Consider the following 16,871-nt stretch of genomic DNA (forward strand, 5'->3'; position numbering starts at 1 on the left):
TCTCTCTCTCTCTCTCTCTCTGTCTTTGTCTCACTCTGTCTCTGTCTCTGTCTGTCTTTGTCTCTCTCTCTCTCTGTGTCCCTCTCTGTCTCTTTCTCTGTCTCTCTGTCTCTCTCTGTATGTCTTTTTGCCTGTCTCTCTGTCTCTGTCTCTCTCTCTCTGTGTCCCTCTCTGTCCCTCTCTGTCTCTCTGCCTCTCTCTGTATGTCTCTTTGTCTGTCTCTCTGTCTCTGTCTCTCTCTGTCTTTGTCTCTCTCTTTTTCTCTGTGTCCCTCTCTGTCTCTCTCTCTCTCTCTGCCTCTCTCTCTGTATGTCTCTTTGTCCGTCTCTCTGTCTCTGTCTCTCTTTCTCTCTCTCAAACTCTGACTTGAAGTTTCAGAATTTTAATGAACACTGAAAGAAGCTGTTGAGGCTTTAAACTTGAGTACAGGTTTCTGAATTTTATTGATTGATGAATTTGTTTAGCTTTGTTGATATTTCTATCAAAAAAGAACCTTCATCTCCGTATTTATTTTCATTCTGTATTTATCTTTGTTTTCCTTCTTTCTCATTGGGATTCATTTACTTTTATTTCCCTAATTTCTTGAGTTAGATATTAAAGTCATTTATTCTCTTGTTTTCTAGTAAAGGCATTTTGTCCCGCAGATGTCCTTATAAACACTAATCTTTCTACATCTCAAAAACTTGGTTATGCAATATTTTTATTGAGTTCAGAACACTTTGAATATCTCTTTTGACTTTGGCTGTGAGCCATGAGTTATTTAGAATGCTTAATTGATGAATAACTGGACCTTCATCAGGAATATTTCTGTTGTTGATTTCTAACTTAGTTTCACCCTGACCAGAGACTGGAGCTGGCAAGCCCCAGGCTCTCTCAGGACACGCTGAGGCTTGCTCTCAGCTCAGGATGTTGTCTTTCTTACTCCAGGCCCATGCGCCTGGGGAAAGCTCGCCTGCTCTGCTGCTGTTAGGGCTGCGTTGTCAGTTAGGCCCGACTGACCATGGCTGGGTCTTCCTTCCTTTTATGAGGTTTCTATGTGTTCTATCAATTATTGAAGCTATAATTGTGAATATTTTTCTTTCTCCCTTCGGTTTTGTCAGTTTCTGCTTCATGTAATTTGAAACTCTGTCATTAGCACATAGCACTAATAACACAACGTGGAACTGTTACGTTGTCTGTGTACAGATTGGCTCCTGGGTCACTACGAAATGATCCTCTTTATTTGGCGCTAAAATCTGCTAACAAGCAGGCTGTAAATATATCCGCTCTGATTTCATAGCACCATTGCGCTATGTATTTCCCTGGTGCTTTCCCTTCAACCTCCTTGTGTCTTTAGATATTTAGAGTGGTCTATTACACAGCTGTCGAGACAGAGCATATATGCCTATCCATCTTGAAAGTACCTGTCTTTTAACTATTGTGTTTGGGCCACTTACATTTACAGAGAGGCTTGCCACAGCAAGGTTCGAATCTGCTGTGGTGTTGTTTCCTAGTTATATATCTGTTCTGTTAAAAGGAGACCCTTTAGACAAGTTAAATTTAACAGAGTTGTATTGTTGAAAATCCTCAAGCCTGGGTGTGCTGGCATAGGCTTGTCACCTCAGCGCTCAGAAGGCTGAGGCAGGAGGATCACTGTGAGTTTGAGGCTAGCCTGGGCTATAAAGTGAGTTCAAGGCCAGTATGAACTGCATAGTGAGACCCTGTCTCAAAAAGACAAAAATAAGCAAAGAAAAGAAAAGTCTCAGAGCCATAGAGCTTCACTCCCTCACTTGGGGCAGGCAGAACTTGGGAAAGGGAGGCATAGTGGCTTGACTGGGCACTTGGCTTACTTGTCCCACCAGCCTGTCAGTGACTGAGGCCAACCTGAAACTTATCTTGGTAGGTATCACAAAAGCACACTCTGAAAGTTAGAGCTGCCACTGGGGAACCAAATTGGATCAAAGATCATTGTGTAAGGATCCCAAGTATGGAGGCCAATTCAGGCCAAAATAGTTTAGGTTAGCAGCTCATGACACGGTTCTGTCTCTGTCTCTGTCTCTGTCTCTGTCTCTGTCTCTCTCTCTCTCTCTCTCTCTCTCTCTCTCTCCATTGTTTCTGCATAACTAATTCATGCCTCAATTTTCTTTATTTGTTTATTTACTTCAACCCTTTGCTTAAACAATTTTAATGTTCGCATCAGGATTTACAGTGCAGATATTTATTGTAGACTACCTTCAAGACACTTTAATGAGAAAGGACAATAAATTTTCATTCCTTGTGTAGACCCAGATTTCCACCTACAATTATTTCTCTTTCGACTGAAGAATTTCCCTTAACATTTCTTGTCTTTCAGCTTCGCTGGTGATGAGGTCTTCCCATCTTCATAACCCCGAGGGAAGCCTTTCTGATTATTTTTGTCCCTGGGCTGATGTGTTTTAGATACAAATCTGTACAGCGCATTGTGGGTGCGCAATGTGGAAAATGGGGATGCAGAGAGAGCGACTGTTCTGCGGCCGTTCTGTGGCAGCAAGATCCACGGGGAGAGGGAGGGCAGGGTTCCGAAGAGCGAGACTGGCTGCAGATCAAATCACAGAAATTGACCCACAGCAGCTCTGAGGCAGAGCAGATGTTTGCAAAGGATCGATTTGGGATGCATCCGATCAACCAGGCTTAAATCCAGGATCTGCCGTTACATCGCTGGTAGAGTAGTTGTCAGCAAGCTACTTAAACTCTTTGAACTTTAGGCTTCACAGCCATAAAAACAAGCGCCTTCCTTCCTCCCAGAGCGATTGGGCCCAAAACATGCGGCCGTGGCTTCCTCGCACTAGCTGGCACTGACACCGCACGGGCGTGCTTAGCACAGCGAGGAAGGGACCCGCGGTCTCCCTCCTTTATAGCCTATGTGAACAAGAAGAGGTCCCCGGGTCCCAGATTCCCACCTCTACCGTCTCTTCTCCCCCTTCTCCTGCCTCTCTCTCCCCTCCAAAGAACATGTTGGCAATCCAGATGCCAGGCTGCCAGCAGGTGTGCTGTTCACCACCCGCAGCGTCTGCGGGCCAGATGTCTGCTGACGTAAACCGTATTCAGTGCCACGCCGGCCGGAGGCAGAGGCATTGATTTCCGATTTTAGGGCTATTGTTTGAGTTACTGCCACTCTCTTCTGTCCTTCTATTTCAACCACAAAGGAGATAGATGGCCTCTTCATTCTCAAGAGAATATAAACTAGGCTTTAGGTACAAAATTCTTAAAACGTTAAGTACTGGTGTTCTCAGCGCCAGGACTGGAAATGCACCGCTGGCGGAGAACCCTGCCTGCTCCAAGCCAGTGACTTAGGAAACTCGATCTGAAAACCAGTCTCACTTGCTGAAATCAGGCCACAGCAATAACCACAGGAGGATTTTTCAGACCTGTGACAAGTTTTTACACCAATGGATGTTTTAAGTTTCAGGTTCTTTAGAATTAGTGTGGGAATTGGCCAAATGTCCGGAAATAAATAATTCTCTCTCCAAATGAAGAAATGTTTATTATTTTTGTCTCCTCCTTCTTCTCTTTTTTTCTCTGGAGCGCTGGGGATTGAACCCAGGGCTTTGTTCTGCTGGGAAAGCACTAGAAAGCTGAGCTACCTCCCCAGGCCTTGAAGAAACCCTTTAAAAGCAGGGTCTGCTTTGAAGCCCTGAGGCTGCTGGTAGTGTTTATGACACCCCCAGCCTATCGTGCATACCTTGATCCGCTGAACAGACATTTGTCCAGAACTGGCAGTGTGTCCCAGGCAGGCCTAGGCTCTTCTAGTGGACACGCTAGTGTGCAGAGCAGATGGCCCTTTGGGACTTAGAGTTATATGAAAGAAAGGCACGTTTTCAAAGAACACATAAGTATAGCACAAAGCTGGAATGGGTGCTCCAAAGACAAGTGGCCTGTTAATTAGTAGGAAAGAACTTCTTTAATAACTGAGTTCATCCAGCTCTTAAAAGAATGATCAGGCAGCTGTGCAGAGAACAGAAGGGGAAACAGTGGGGAAACGGGCGTTCAGTCATTCCTTGAACAGATGTTCATGCAGGCTTGTCCACGAGCTGGATGTGTTAGAAACGAGAAAGATCCCCCGGAAACAGAGCACACACAGGCAAGACCTGGGGGCCGGGGAAGACGCTGCTTTTCCGAAATACAAAAGTTGTCCTGGGGCAGGGGCACCCTGAGCAGAGGGCGGGGTGCTCAGGAAGAGACTCAAGGTTCGCAATCCATGGAATAGAGCTTGGATTTTACTCCAAGTGTGATGTCACGCTCTTAGCATATTTTGTTTAAAGACCGCTCTTGCTGTCATGGGAGAGGTGGGAGAAGGGCTGCAGCGGGGAGCAGAAGCACCGAGATTGCTGGGGTCCTGATGCAGGGGGAAGGTGGGGAGTCCAAAGTGGTGGTGGCCACCAAGAAGTAAGTGGTTCTCATGCGAGATGGGCAGCTTGTGCTGGTCAGCAGGAAAGAGGAATAAATTACGGAGCTTCTGTCCAGTGTAACTGAGTAAGAGGTGGCTGCCTCGACACAGGGAAAAGGGGCATGTGGTGGGTCCCTGGAGAGCGACCAAACTCTAAAATAAGTTTACATTGCCTGGCTCGAGTCGTGAAAAATGATAGCACACCAAAGCTGGGACTCGCTACCTCACGGAGTTCCCATGTCTCTGTCGTCGAGGCATACAAACAGGATAACTGATGGTCTCTCTGCAGTGTTTCAGGTACTGGTTTCCAGCTCATTTCTAGAAATGACTACCAGATGGCGTGTGAGAATTTACAGAAGCAGTAATTTCTTGAAGCTATCCCTGGTTGAGAAAGAGCTAGTTTTCCCAGATTGCTCTCATTTCCCTAATTGCCTGTGAGCTCCTGAATGCTGGCACCATTACTTCTCAAAAAATACTTCATTTAATTAATCGATCTTGTTATTGGCAAGCCTACCTCACTTATAAACTGGAGTATTCATATCTTATTAAGAGAGCATTTGATTATCTCTTAGAACTTCTTTTTTAAAAGTAGAGAATGTAGTCTAAAATATACCGGTCTAGTAGGGTGACCTCTTTACCCAAAGTGCTTACTGGGGATACAAAGGTCATCCTACAGCCGCCATATGATCTCCCTGAAAGGCCTTTGCCCTCATAAACTCTGTGACCCTCCAGGGGACCTCATCTTTCCTAAGAAGGACAGTGCGCAGAAAGCATCTCTGACTGTAAGAGCAGCCAGTTTCCGTAGCAGATTTTAATGAAGGAAAGCTTCAGAGGCAGCCTGTGAAATTTCAACCTTAATTAGAAAACAGAAAGAATCTTGTACTCACATTATAACATTGTTATTTCTGAACACATTGTTTAACCTAGAAATAGATAAGACATTTTGTAGATTTGCTAGAAATAAAGGTCTTATAATTATGATGTAAGATTGTTTGCAAATAGGGTCTTGTTCTCCTTGGGCATTAAACAGTATGACATAGGACTACAACAGTGTGAAGTTTAACACAGTGTGAAGTCATTAGGGATCACAACAAAATATGCTCCCAAGCCTCTGAGACAAAACTCTTTAAAAATGGCCTCCATCTTACAGCCTCATTAGAAAAATTAAGTGTTGGATTCCTTTCTCAGTTCTCATATTTTTTGGTAAAATGTGAAAGGATCTCAAGTGGTAATTGAAACAAAAGCAATAAAAGTCCTCAGCAGAAGAAAGCATTCTAGCCTGGGCGGGGTGGTGTGTGCCTGTAATCCCAGTGCTTGGAAGGTTGAAAACAGGAGGATCACTTTGGGTCTGATCTGTGTAGTGAGACCCTGTTGACCCTGCACTAAGTACATTAAAAACAAACAAACAAACAAACAAACAAAACCCAGAAAACATTCGCCCGAGGACTGTGGAGAGGGATTTTGTAGTTCCCTCATCTCTCACCCCATCCATGCCTAGCGGGAAGGGTGCTTCTGCCATGTGGTCACTGGCTCTCTTCGGGTGGGTGTCCTGTGGGAGAGACGGTATTCCCAGCAAACCCCTAGTCTTCCTCATGAGATAGTTCTGAGAGGCTTGTCAGAGAGGGAGAGCAGATGTCACTGGGTTCCCACGCCACTCTCGGGTCTCTGTGGAGAAGCCGCCAGTGCTGTCTGTGATGGACATCGAGGGACAGCTATTCATGCACCTTGCCCCATCCCAGGTCATTGATTCATTCACCTGACATCTATTAAGTGCCTACAGCTCGACAGGAGGGGCTCTGGGCGCCAGGGTGAAATACATGGGACAGGTGCTCTATGTCCCTAGAAACTAGCGCTCTGAGGGAAGACTGGTGAACTAAATATGTGCTAGACAAGTGCTACAAAACTGACAGGGGCATCCCCCAGGTGCATAGATCCCTAGACATTAGAGATGCAACTATGTTGCAGCTAAAATAGCTGTAGTTACTATTTTAGTTATTACTGTAGGCTTATATACAATAAGGTGTATGCATATGGATGATAGTAATGTATGATAATGGTGCATACTTACAGATAATAGCAACTATATACACTATTGTAGGACAACTAACTTGGCTCAGAAAGAAGCTCAAGCAAGGGGAAATTAAGTCATGAGTTTAATACAGTAGTTGGCACTAAATTCCCAGCATCACCTGACCTGGCTCTTTGGTGGAAGGGGTGTAGAAATGAAGGCAAGAATCCAAAGACAAAGAAACCTTTGCCTAAACCTCACCAGACCTCAACCCAGATGACCTCGCTGAGAAAGATGGCCATGTGCCCTGGTGCAGCGCAGCAGGCAGCTGTGTGGCTCCCAGGGCCCCGCCTGGAGCAGCATTCTCCGCGTCAGTCCCTACCATACTCTTGTGTTTTACATCTCTTCCTGCATGGCTGTATTCTCAAGCCAACCACAATGCCATGTTTCCTCATGGGCACTCAGCACAACTGTTTTGAATGAGTGCATGACCATCAGCAGCAGCCACTCTTCTGCCTCTCCTGAAGCCCGAGAGATGTCTCGTCTTTGATGCTCTTGGAGGTCGTCTACCCACAGTGTCACCCTGTGCAGGGCCAGGGTACAGGGAGTCCCTGTTTCCTATCATTTATCCCTCACAGAGCAGGACTGCATCAAGGAGTCCCCAAGCTCAGCAGCCCTGCAGTGCTGCTTCTGGCTCAGCCCTTCCGGGGAAAGCAGTTCAGGGCTGTTGCACAAATGTAATTTTCAGAACTCCTGGGGAGGACAGAGAGCCACAGGGAGCTGCCTGCAGAATCCAGATGTGTGCACATCCAAGTTCTTCCTGGTGCGGGGACTGAGAGCCGTAGACTCTTGGGGCAGAACGCAAGACCTTGCTGTCACTGTGTCGGAGGCGGATGTGGGCACTCCTCCTGCTGGCTGCGACTCCATGAGGTTCAGTCTGTTTCTAGAAATTAGGGCTGGCTGCTCCCGTCATACTGGTCTGTCCCTGTCACAGTGTGAATGAGATGCATGTATGTCCCTACCAACTCACCCTTCTGCAGGAGCCAGACAGCACTTTGAGACAATGGCCACTGGAAGTGCAGTAATAAATGGCCAGATAGCTATTTCTTCTCCTCAGAGCTATAACCCAGCACTGGAAGGTGTTGTTTTCTGACTGCAATCGAGGGGAATCTCTTCTCACAGAACATTAAAGAAGCAACATTTTCACGTGGGCAGCCCCAGCACACTTGCAGCCTACACGCAAACACACACTCATTATAGACAAAATAGTTCCCACCAGCAAAGCGTCCTGAAATAGCATTGCCAGGATAGGAAGGCGTGAAAGGCAGGAGGACCCCAGGGCCCTCACTCAGGAACTGCTCTGCCAAAGGTTTTAAGCCAAATGGAACTGTGTATCTGGGGACAGAAACAAGCTGTGAAGCCCTGGTGCTTACAGAGCAACGCGGACTTGGGTGTGCCCTTGGTGTGAGGCTCGGTTCTCGGGTCTGGAAATACAAATCTGTGAGGCTTAGTTCCTGCCTCAAAGAGGACATGGTCTGCCGGAGAAGGCGAGAAAGCTAAGTGAGAGATACAGGGCGTCATGTCAGAGTGGGGACGAGAGGTCTCGGAATGGGCAGGAAGGACCCAGGCCCAGATGGCGGCTGTAACAACAGGGTGTTGCAAGCTAAGGTTTCTCAAGTGAAGCGTCCCATCGGGGCCTCATCTGTCTCCTTTTGGACACTAAGCCAAGAGAGCTGCCATACCAGAGCTGTAGTGAGAACTCAGTGATGTGGATTCGCTTCTGAGAAGGAAGGCAAGCTCCAGAGAGCAGAGCGCTCGCCCACAGGCAGGAAGCGGCCCTGCCGCAGCTGTCACGTCTGCATCTTATACAATGAATAACCACTAAGACAACAATACGCAATGTAGTAGTTATTGAAACTGACCTACTAATCGGATTTGAAACTGTCTCATTTCATTGCTATTTGTTTCTCAATAAAATTATAGAAAAAATAAAATAAATAAATAAACCTCTTCTGTGGAGTCCGCAGTCTTTCCGGGAGGCTGGGTGTCAGGACAGCTGCGAGGCTCACCTGCAGCATGCTGAGCTCAGAAGGGAGAGACCCCTGACGCAGAAGCCAGAGCATCCAGGGAGACTGCTCTGTGAGCCTCTGCTCCAGAAATCGGGGTTGGGGAGGTGACTGGGAGTCAGCAAACAGCCATTCTGGGGATAGCTGCAGGTGATTCCGCAGCTGCGGGGCTTCAGCAGCAGTCTCACAAGGGAAGCGTCTCTCGGTGCACCTCGGCTTCCTGCGCACCACAGGGAGGCGCTTCCTGTCGCCTTCGTTTCCCCTCCAAGGCTCGCGAAGAAGGCTGGGTCCTGCCTCTCAGCAGTCGACAGTCGGACTGAGGCTGGGAGTCGCGGGGAAGCTGCAGGGTCTCCTGCCACCTGCTGGTCCCTCCGGGCACCACTGCACGGGAGCTGGGACTTCAGGGGGTGGAGCCACCAGGGGTGTGGGGACGCCCAGGCTGTAAAGAAGGAGAGGGGAGCAGAGGCAGGCTGGCGGGGAGTGCCTGTGCACGCCGGGCTCAGCGCAGCGACATCTGCGCTGGCCCTTTCTATTCAGGCCTGTTTTACTCAGAACACATTTTTTAGCAATTTAAAAATTTTTGGATCATTGCCTCCACGTGATTCATCAAAGAACTTGAAGCCTCACCTCCACAGACTCATTTGAAGGAAGAAGTCTGTGTCCCAGCTTCGGAGGAGGTGGACAGAAGAAAGCGTCACAGCGCCTTGCGGGGTCCTGAGTCCATTCAGACGGCCTGTGGAAGCCCGCTACACCCAGGCCTCGGGGGCAGAAACAGCAGTAATCGGTAGTTCCTGAGGATAACAGCCTTCTGTGGAGCAGCTAGATCAGAGGAGAACCGGACTGCAAAGCACAGGTGCTGGGTGAGGGCAGTCAGCCGTCCGTGTCCGGGGCGCTGCGGATCCAGGAAGCCCAGGGAGCAAGTACGCGAGAAGACGCTGTTGTGTGGAGTTAGCGCGGCGCGGATGTAGCCGCGTTCCCCACAGAGCTCTGTGCCTGCGATCACCGGGCACGGGTTGCTGTAGCGATCTGGAGATGAGCCTGTGTGGGCCCTGGGTCAGCTCTGTGCGACTGTAGGAGCATCCGTGGACGTGGCTCTGCAGGGGTCACGGAGCCAGGCTCCTGCCCAATCCTTGGGACGGGCTCTGTGCACAGGAATGCTGGTGTATGTGCGGTATACAAGCCCCTAAAGACACACCCAGGGCCCCGGGGGAGTAGGTGACAGAAGCCGAGTGGAGAAGCCAGAGCCTCACAACCGGGGTGCTCCAGTTCCAGGGACCTGGTGACTCACCTCCACAGTCACCTGCTGCCACCCCCAGGAGCTCAGACCTAGGGTCACAGAGCAGAACACGAGGGTGTGATGGTAGGTATAGAGGACAAGCCAGGCTCCCCACAGAAGGCCAGCACAGGCAGGCAGGGCCCGGAGAGCAGAGTCCTGCCGACCAGAAGGCTGGACCAGCAGAGCAGTTGTTGGTCCCAGAAGAAAGGCCACAGCCAACGCTGCATCTGTGCACACCCTGGATGTGAGCAAGCTGCGGCAGGCGGGCAGACTTGGTGCAGTTGAGAAAAATAGTGACTATTTTAGAAAAACTTTTTAAAAAATGAATTAAAGAAACGTTGCCATTATCACCCTCATCTTTCTCCTTGATTCAAGCTTGATCCACTTAGCCTTTTGTTCTTGCTTCTGTCTGAGGTAGTTCTAGAAGTCCTCTCTTGTAAATGCCTTTTTAAGGTAGGGTCAAAAATATGGTGACTCCTGCTGCCAAGACCTGCCGCATGGAATAGTGGCTCCTGAGAAGCATGCCCACACCCACATTGTTTACTGGCTCTGGCACTGTGAGACTCTGGCTATGCCCCTAACTCCAAGTGACTGTGGCAGGAAACGTTTTGAACTGGTGCAGGACATCCAAGAGGCTAGGGCCACACAGCTGAAGACCTTCAGGACCCAGTACTGAGGAGCTGTCCTGAAGGCACCGGAAGGGGTACGATAAGCGGGCTGAAGCCAAGGCAGTGTTTCTAGGACATTAAGAGAAATGTGTCTTTTAGGGTCATCATTTTTTTTTAAGTTAAACATTCGCCTCAGTTCTCCATGACACTGCATGTGTCTTCATCAAACGCTCCGAAGCGCCTGAACTCACCCTCTCCTGCTCTTCCCAAGATTCCCTCCTGATTTAGCTGAGCCCACAAGTAACTGTGAAACCAAAGATACTAACTGCGCCCCTGCTTGGAGTCACGGATAGCACGACCAAGGGTAAGAAAACGCTAAGGGAACTGTGGCACGACGGCTGCATGAGCTGCTAAGGAGCCAAGAAGAGCGATGATCCTCGGAGCTGCAGCCTGCGGTAGAGCGTTGTGGAAAAAAACTCAGGATCCAAACCCACTGGGGATGGGGTGGGGCTGGGGCGGGGACAACTTCAGATGGAAAAACTCTAAACTGATAGCAAGGATGCTACACTTTTGTCTCATCCCTCTCAGCTTTATCCACCATTTGTGTTACTTCCACAGTGGCTTTTCAGTCTCAAGAGGCCCAAGGGTGAAATGTGCATCCGCCCAAGGCGGGAGCGAGGGCTGCCCTAAGTAAATGACCTGGCTTGCGTTCTGGCTCCTGCAGCAGCAGGCTCGCGTGCTGGCCTTGCTGTGCTTCGTCAGGCGGGGCACTGGTTCCTTGTGTTTGGACTGTCCCTCCCCAGATCTGTGGGGCACATGTGGCGTCTGCCCGCTAATTCAGCCATGACTGGATCTGGTGTCTGGCTGGTGACTTGTGTGTGCTCCAGAGTTGTGCATCTGGGTTGCCACTGGGTTGGCAGTGCCCTGGGGAACATAAAAGGCTGCTTGTCTCCCAAGACTGCTTCTCTGCACCACCAGGGAGTTCTTCCCTGGCTTCCTCTAAATTCCAGCAGGCCTCCTGGGAGAGTAGGCAGGGGAATGCAGTCAGAAAATGCATCCACAGAGGAAGGGCATGGAGGGAGTTTGGGGTCAGGACCAGAGCATAGCTCTGCTTCCAGCAGGGAAGGACTTCTGGGTGCTGGGCACACAAGAATGGGATGCCCCAGGCCGCACACTGCCAGGAAGGCGCTCTGTGGATTCACCCTCTGCCCAACAGCCACAGCTCTAGTAGAGAGGGCAGAAGCCAGCCTGGAGAAAGTTCGGAGGGTGGGGGGGGCTCGCCCACTGGGTGTCTCTGCAGAGCCTTTGGCATAGGCATGCGCAGGAGCAATATTCATAACCTTTCATGATTGATCTCACACGAGCACTGACCAGGGCACTGAAGCCAGGCCACGTGTGGCAGGAGGTCCCCGGCTGTCCCACGTGCCAGTCCTTTGCTACTGGATTGCCAGGATACCCAGTCCATCCCAGAGGGACCTGGAGCAGCAGCTTAATGCCGGCAGCCAGGAGTCGGTTGTTTCATTACCCAGCAGGCTGTGCAGATGTGTACCAGAGGACAGATAGCTTGGACACGTGTGGATTCCAAAGCTCATGCCCACCCTTAACTCCATGTATCCCACTCTTGTCTCCTGCCCATAGCGGGGCTGAGTGCCAGTCTCAGGACTCACAGCCACCACAGAAGGGCTCTTCATTTGTGCAGCCACTGTGCAGACCCAGGGACTGCCAGCCAGTGTCATTGTCCCCCTCTCATTGCAGCCTGGTCACAGAGTGCCTCCGGGCACACAGGCTGCCAGCTTCAGTGGGGCATGGCTGCCTGCCTGCCGCCTGCCCAGCCCTGGCCTGTTGGGAATAGCCATGTGCACATTGTGGAAGGCCAAACACAGGCTGGGGTGCTGCAGCTCACTCTTAGTCTCGACACTTTTACTTGGGAGGGTTTCACCTGCTGCTTTTGATCAGGGACCTGGAGTAAGCAGGTTCTCTGGTGGGCTTTTGTTATTATTTGCTTTAGCTGTTTTGTTTGGTTTAGTTCGGGTTTTTTTTTTTTTTCAACAAGTTCCCGCTGTGCAGTTCAGACTGCGTTGAACTCTCTTCATAGCCCAGACTGGCTCAGAATAATGTAGAGACGAGTTAGAAGACATGGTTGTGCATTGCACTGTCCACAGATCGTAGCTGGTCCCACCGCACACGTATCTGTGGTTTCATTTTTCATGGTTTCTATTACTGTAGTCAGCCATGGTTCAAAACTATTACGCAGAAAATTCCAGAAAAAGTTCATTGGTTCTAAATAATCTGAGTAGATTGTTAAAATTCTTTTATTTTATTATAATTTGCTGTTAATTGCTTACTATACTGACTTTATAAATTAAATGTCATCATAGAATGTAGCCCTGGGAAAACATATAGGATCTGTCGCTGTCTGCGTCAGGGAGCGTCTTAGAGCGTTTTTTCCATGGAGAAAGGGGCCAAGGAGCTACTGTCGCAGGCTATTGCTTTGTCAAGGTGTCTATATGTTCCTAAATCTCATGATCCTTGAACACAGAGTAGAACCATGTTACATAAGTCACAGGCTTTTTAGGATTAAATGGACTCACATACTAGCAAACTCTTTGTAAAACAAAGAAACAAAAGCAAAATCCACCCAAAAAGAATAGCATTGTCAAAATTAGTGAAAGAAAAAAAAAAAAAAAAAAAAAAACAAAGAACATTTTTTAAAAATGTATGGTTGGCTGGATGATTCTGAAGGAAGGCAGCTATTGGGGCCCGACTTGCAGAAAGCGCTCTGAACTCCAGAACCCCCTCTTCAGCGTGTTAGAGCGGAAGCAATGTGTGACACAGAGAAATGCTAGGACAAGGTTGCTGTCTGCTTGAGGCTGGCGGGGGCCGCACATGCACGAAAACGGGTTATGGATTCGGACCACACAGGACAACGCAGGAAAGACACAGCGCGCAAGGAAACCCAGGTGGCGGGAGAAGGTAGCACAGCCTTGCGACCATTCCTGGCTGCCCGCTCACTGAGCAGAGATCGCTCCGACATCTGTGGGCTTATGAAGAAGATAAATCTCAGTCATCTGTAGGAAAGTGGGTGCACCGTGAGGATATGACGTGAGGTGGAATAAACCAGACGCACAGTTTAACCAGCTCGTGCTTTCTCTTCTAGGAGCAGCCCCAACTCTAAATAAATTAAAGAGCAAAATAAAAGACAGATAACAGAAAAGGGGAAGCAGGTCTTTTGCCAAAGCAAAGGGGCGCAGTAGTTGGAGGGGGGATAAGAAGAGGAAGGAAAGGCTCGAGAAAAAGCAAATGGTTCTGGGCTTGCGAGCCCCTGTTCAGGGCGAGGGAGACCCCGTAGTCGCGCCGTGCACCCCCACCAGAGCTGCAGGACTTCCTTCTCCAGAGACCAGCTCTGTGGCCTCCAAGCAGATCTAGCATTATTGGATTAATTAAGACATTTTCTGCAAGTTAAACTTGTCCATGAATATTAAGTTTCAGGCTGGGCCTCCCATCTAATCAAATACTGGATATTTCCAGAATAACAGTCTGTTCCCCAAACATTTAGAAATATGCATACAGAGTGTTTAACAACACCGCGGTGTTTATTTCTGGCCGGAAGGTGTCCCCTCGGTGTGACAGCGCCATGTCTGACATCTGGAACCTGCTAGGGCGCACATTGCTGCCTCCACATCATCTCTCGCTTGGCTTCCACTCTGAATTTGCTCAGGTCACTCATGCAGCTGGGCGGTCATGGGCTTTGCTTTGGAGCTCACTCACTGGGTCACTGTGTACTGCTGGTGGCTTTGGATAACCACCGTGTGGGACCCAGTTTCCTGTACACAATGCGGAAAGAACCAGGGCATCCCAGAACTGCGGTGAGGGTTAGAGCTTTCCACACAGTGTCCAGTTAGGGACCTGCCACGTGTGAGCTTGGGGCTGTGTTTACTGTCCTCCTCTGTGACTGGCGTGTGACCAGAGTTTCCTGCTTTCTCTTCAAGCTTTGACGTGGAAAATGGCCCTTCCCCAGGCAGGAGCCCGCTGGACCCCCAGGCCGGCTCGTCCTCGGGGCTGGTACTGCACGCTACCTTCCCGGGGCACAGCCAGCGCAGAGAGTCCTTCCTCTACAGATCGGACAGCGACTATGACCTGTCACCAAAGGCGATGTCACGGAACTCATCTCTTCCCAGCGAGCAGTAAGTACAGCCTGCTTTGCCTTCCTGTCTCACGCTTGCCTCACCTTCCAGCTGTCACCTGCTGCAGTGGTGGCTGCTCCTTTCAAGCCTTTCACAGAGGGCAGAGGTGGGAGGGAAACAGAGTGGCCCCAAGGTCACCCGCTGGGCAGTGTGTAGGTCTGGGGGCAGCATCTCCTCAGATACAGTATGCGGCGGATCCCATATGTGATTGATACTTTTAAAAGTTTTTGCTGGGCTTCATTGCCTGAGCTGCTGAGTCATTTACAAGATGAGAGCCTTCACATGTCTTGCAGATCACACTTGAATGTTCAGCTGCTTGTGAACTCCCAGAAGGCTGTAGGAGAGATGCGAGGTGACGGTTGCTCACCTGCACTTGATGGCACTGCCTAGGCTGTCACCAGGTGCATGTCACCCCAGCTGGAACCTCTCCCTGCCACACACACACACACACACACACACACGATGCTCACTTTTCTCCTGGCTCCTTGGTGAGTCACAGCACACTCCTTCGCCCTGAGAAGCACAGCTGATTTTTTTTTTTTTATGTTGTTTTGCTGCTATTCATTGCAGATCTCTAGTTTTTACCTAAAGAACAATGGCAGGGCTGTATTATTCATTTATTAGATTTCACAAATCAAATAAAAATTGGATGCTAAAATCCATCCTTAAAAGGATTCTGGGCACACATACAATTATTTTCAACATCTTATGCTATAAAATTATTAGTAGTTCCCTAAAGTCGCCAGCCTGGAAAATTCCACTGGGCTGTCTTTTGCTACGAGAAAGGCAGCCAAAAGGTTCACCTCCTTGCAAAGTGGGAAAGGGCTGTTGTAAACTGTAGCAGCAACAAAAGGCTGCCCACAGGACTCTCGCTGACACATTTTAATGTAGTGCCTCAGCCCTGAAGTATTTCAGTCACAGTGTGCCCCAGATCTCACCTATATTTTTCTATTCATTTGGCAAATATTTACCAAAACCCTCCTATGTGTGATGCCGTGTGCCAGACCATGAATAAAAGATGAACACAGCAGAGGAAAAATCACAGATGAGGGAAAAACCAATGCCATTCGCCAAAAGTTTGTATGTGGGCGGAGAAATAACAGCTAAGCAGGAATGATGAAAGGAATACACAGCCACACACATAACCGCACAGTGGAAGGCAGCCAACATCTAATGATTATTTACCCTGCTACCCAGTTCTCTACATTTTCTGTGTTACCAGTGTAACAGCCCTGCCTGCAGCTGATGAAATGGGTCTCTGAGAGATTGAGTGTGGTTGTATTTTTACGTTATACCTTGTGGTATAGCTAAGAATGATTGTATTAGGTCCATTACCTGTTGCTATAAGAAAATACCTGAGCCTAGGTGGTTTATAAAGAAAAAAGGTTGGCTTGACCTCTTTTCTAGGGGCTGGAGGAGGGTCTTCCTAGTGGCTAGAGGGTCTAAGCAGCACATACTGGCCCCTGACTATATTTCAGTATGGCAGAGAACTGCAGAGGATGCCAGCCACCTGCAGAGGAGCCACAGACTATGATGGCCTCGCTCTTATGAGACCAACTCACTCTGCAGGAGCAGCCCCAAAGCCTTGCTGCAGCGGCACTCCAGGACCTACTTAGCTCTCACCATGTCCTGCGTCTGTCGAGGCCCCCTGCCTCCCAGAGCCACCATGATGGCCACCAGGTTTCCAGCATGTGACCCTTTATGAGACGTCACAAGCCATAGCCAAGCCCTGACAATAACCGTGTGCAAGACATCTGGGCCATGTCTGTGCTCTTTTTTGTGGAAGCAGCTGCTCTGTTGGCAGGAAGGTCACAGACCAGTACAGAGAAGAGGGACCCAAGACTGAGAAGCAGTGGCCACTCTGTGGCGACTCGTGTCAGCATGTCATGCCCACGGAGGTTCCGTGGTGGTGCTGGACAGTGCGGGCGCTGCCACTTCTGACCCCCCCTGAGATCTAAGACTTTCTAGGTCCCATTGTGAGAGAACATGGGAAACGTGGCAAGCTTGAAGGACAAGAGCCTTTTCCACAGGCATTTGAAAGAGAAGAGGCCAGCTCCGGAAGATGGTTGGTCTGAAGATCCGTCCTCACGTCATCTGCTCTTCAGACCAGTGCAGACAGCAGGGTGGGTCTCTAGGGGACAGTCTTGGCAGAGACTGAAAAACTACAATGCAACACAATTGGTAGCTGGTGGAACAGAGATGCCGCCTGGCATGGTGATGTGAGCCTGTTGTCCCAGCACTGTGGAGGCTGAGGCAGGAGGACTGCTGTGAATTCAAGGCCAGCCTGAACCACATAGTAAAATCCTGTCTTAGATACACACACA

General features: G+C 49.3%; 1 protein-coding gene and 1 pseudogene across 3 annotated transcripts in view; one reads left to right on the top strand and one right to left on the bottom strand.

The window, feature by feature from the left end:
• LOC101575050 overlaps positions 1–16,871 on the bottom strand; it is a 783,209-nt pseudogene that overhangs the window by 641,525 nt on the left and 124,813 nt on the right.
• Positions 1–16,871, top strand: part of Pde4b (phosphodiesterase 4B) — a 358,385-nt gene that overhangs the window by 225,741 nt on the left and 115,773 nt on the right. For 2 of the 3 annotated variants that reach the window (XM_004633976.3, XM_023718353.1), the window contains exon 2: positions 14,353–14,547. In XM_004633976.3, coding sequence (XP_004634033.1) covers positions 14,353–14,547 — 195 coding nt within the window. Of the gene's footprint in view, positions 1–14,071; positions 14,230–14,352; positions 14,548–16,871 lie in introns of those variants that run through there. The other variant, XM_023718352.1, reaches the window with a different exon arrangement.

The sequence above is a fragment of the Octodon degus genome, unplaced genomic scaffold (assembly GCF_000260255.1).
Source record: "Octodon degus isolate 3935 unplaced genomic scaffold, OctDeg1.0 scaffold00057, whole genome shotgun sequence".
Classification (NCBI taxonomy): Eukaryota; Metazoa; Chordata; class Mammalia; order Rodentia; family Octodontidae; genus Octodon; species Octodon degus.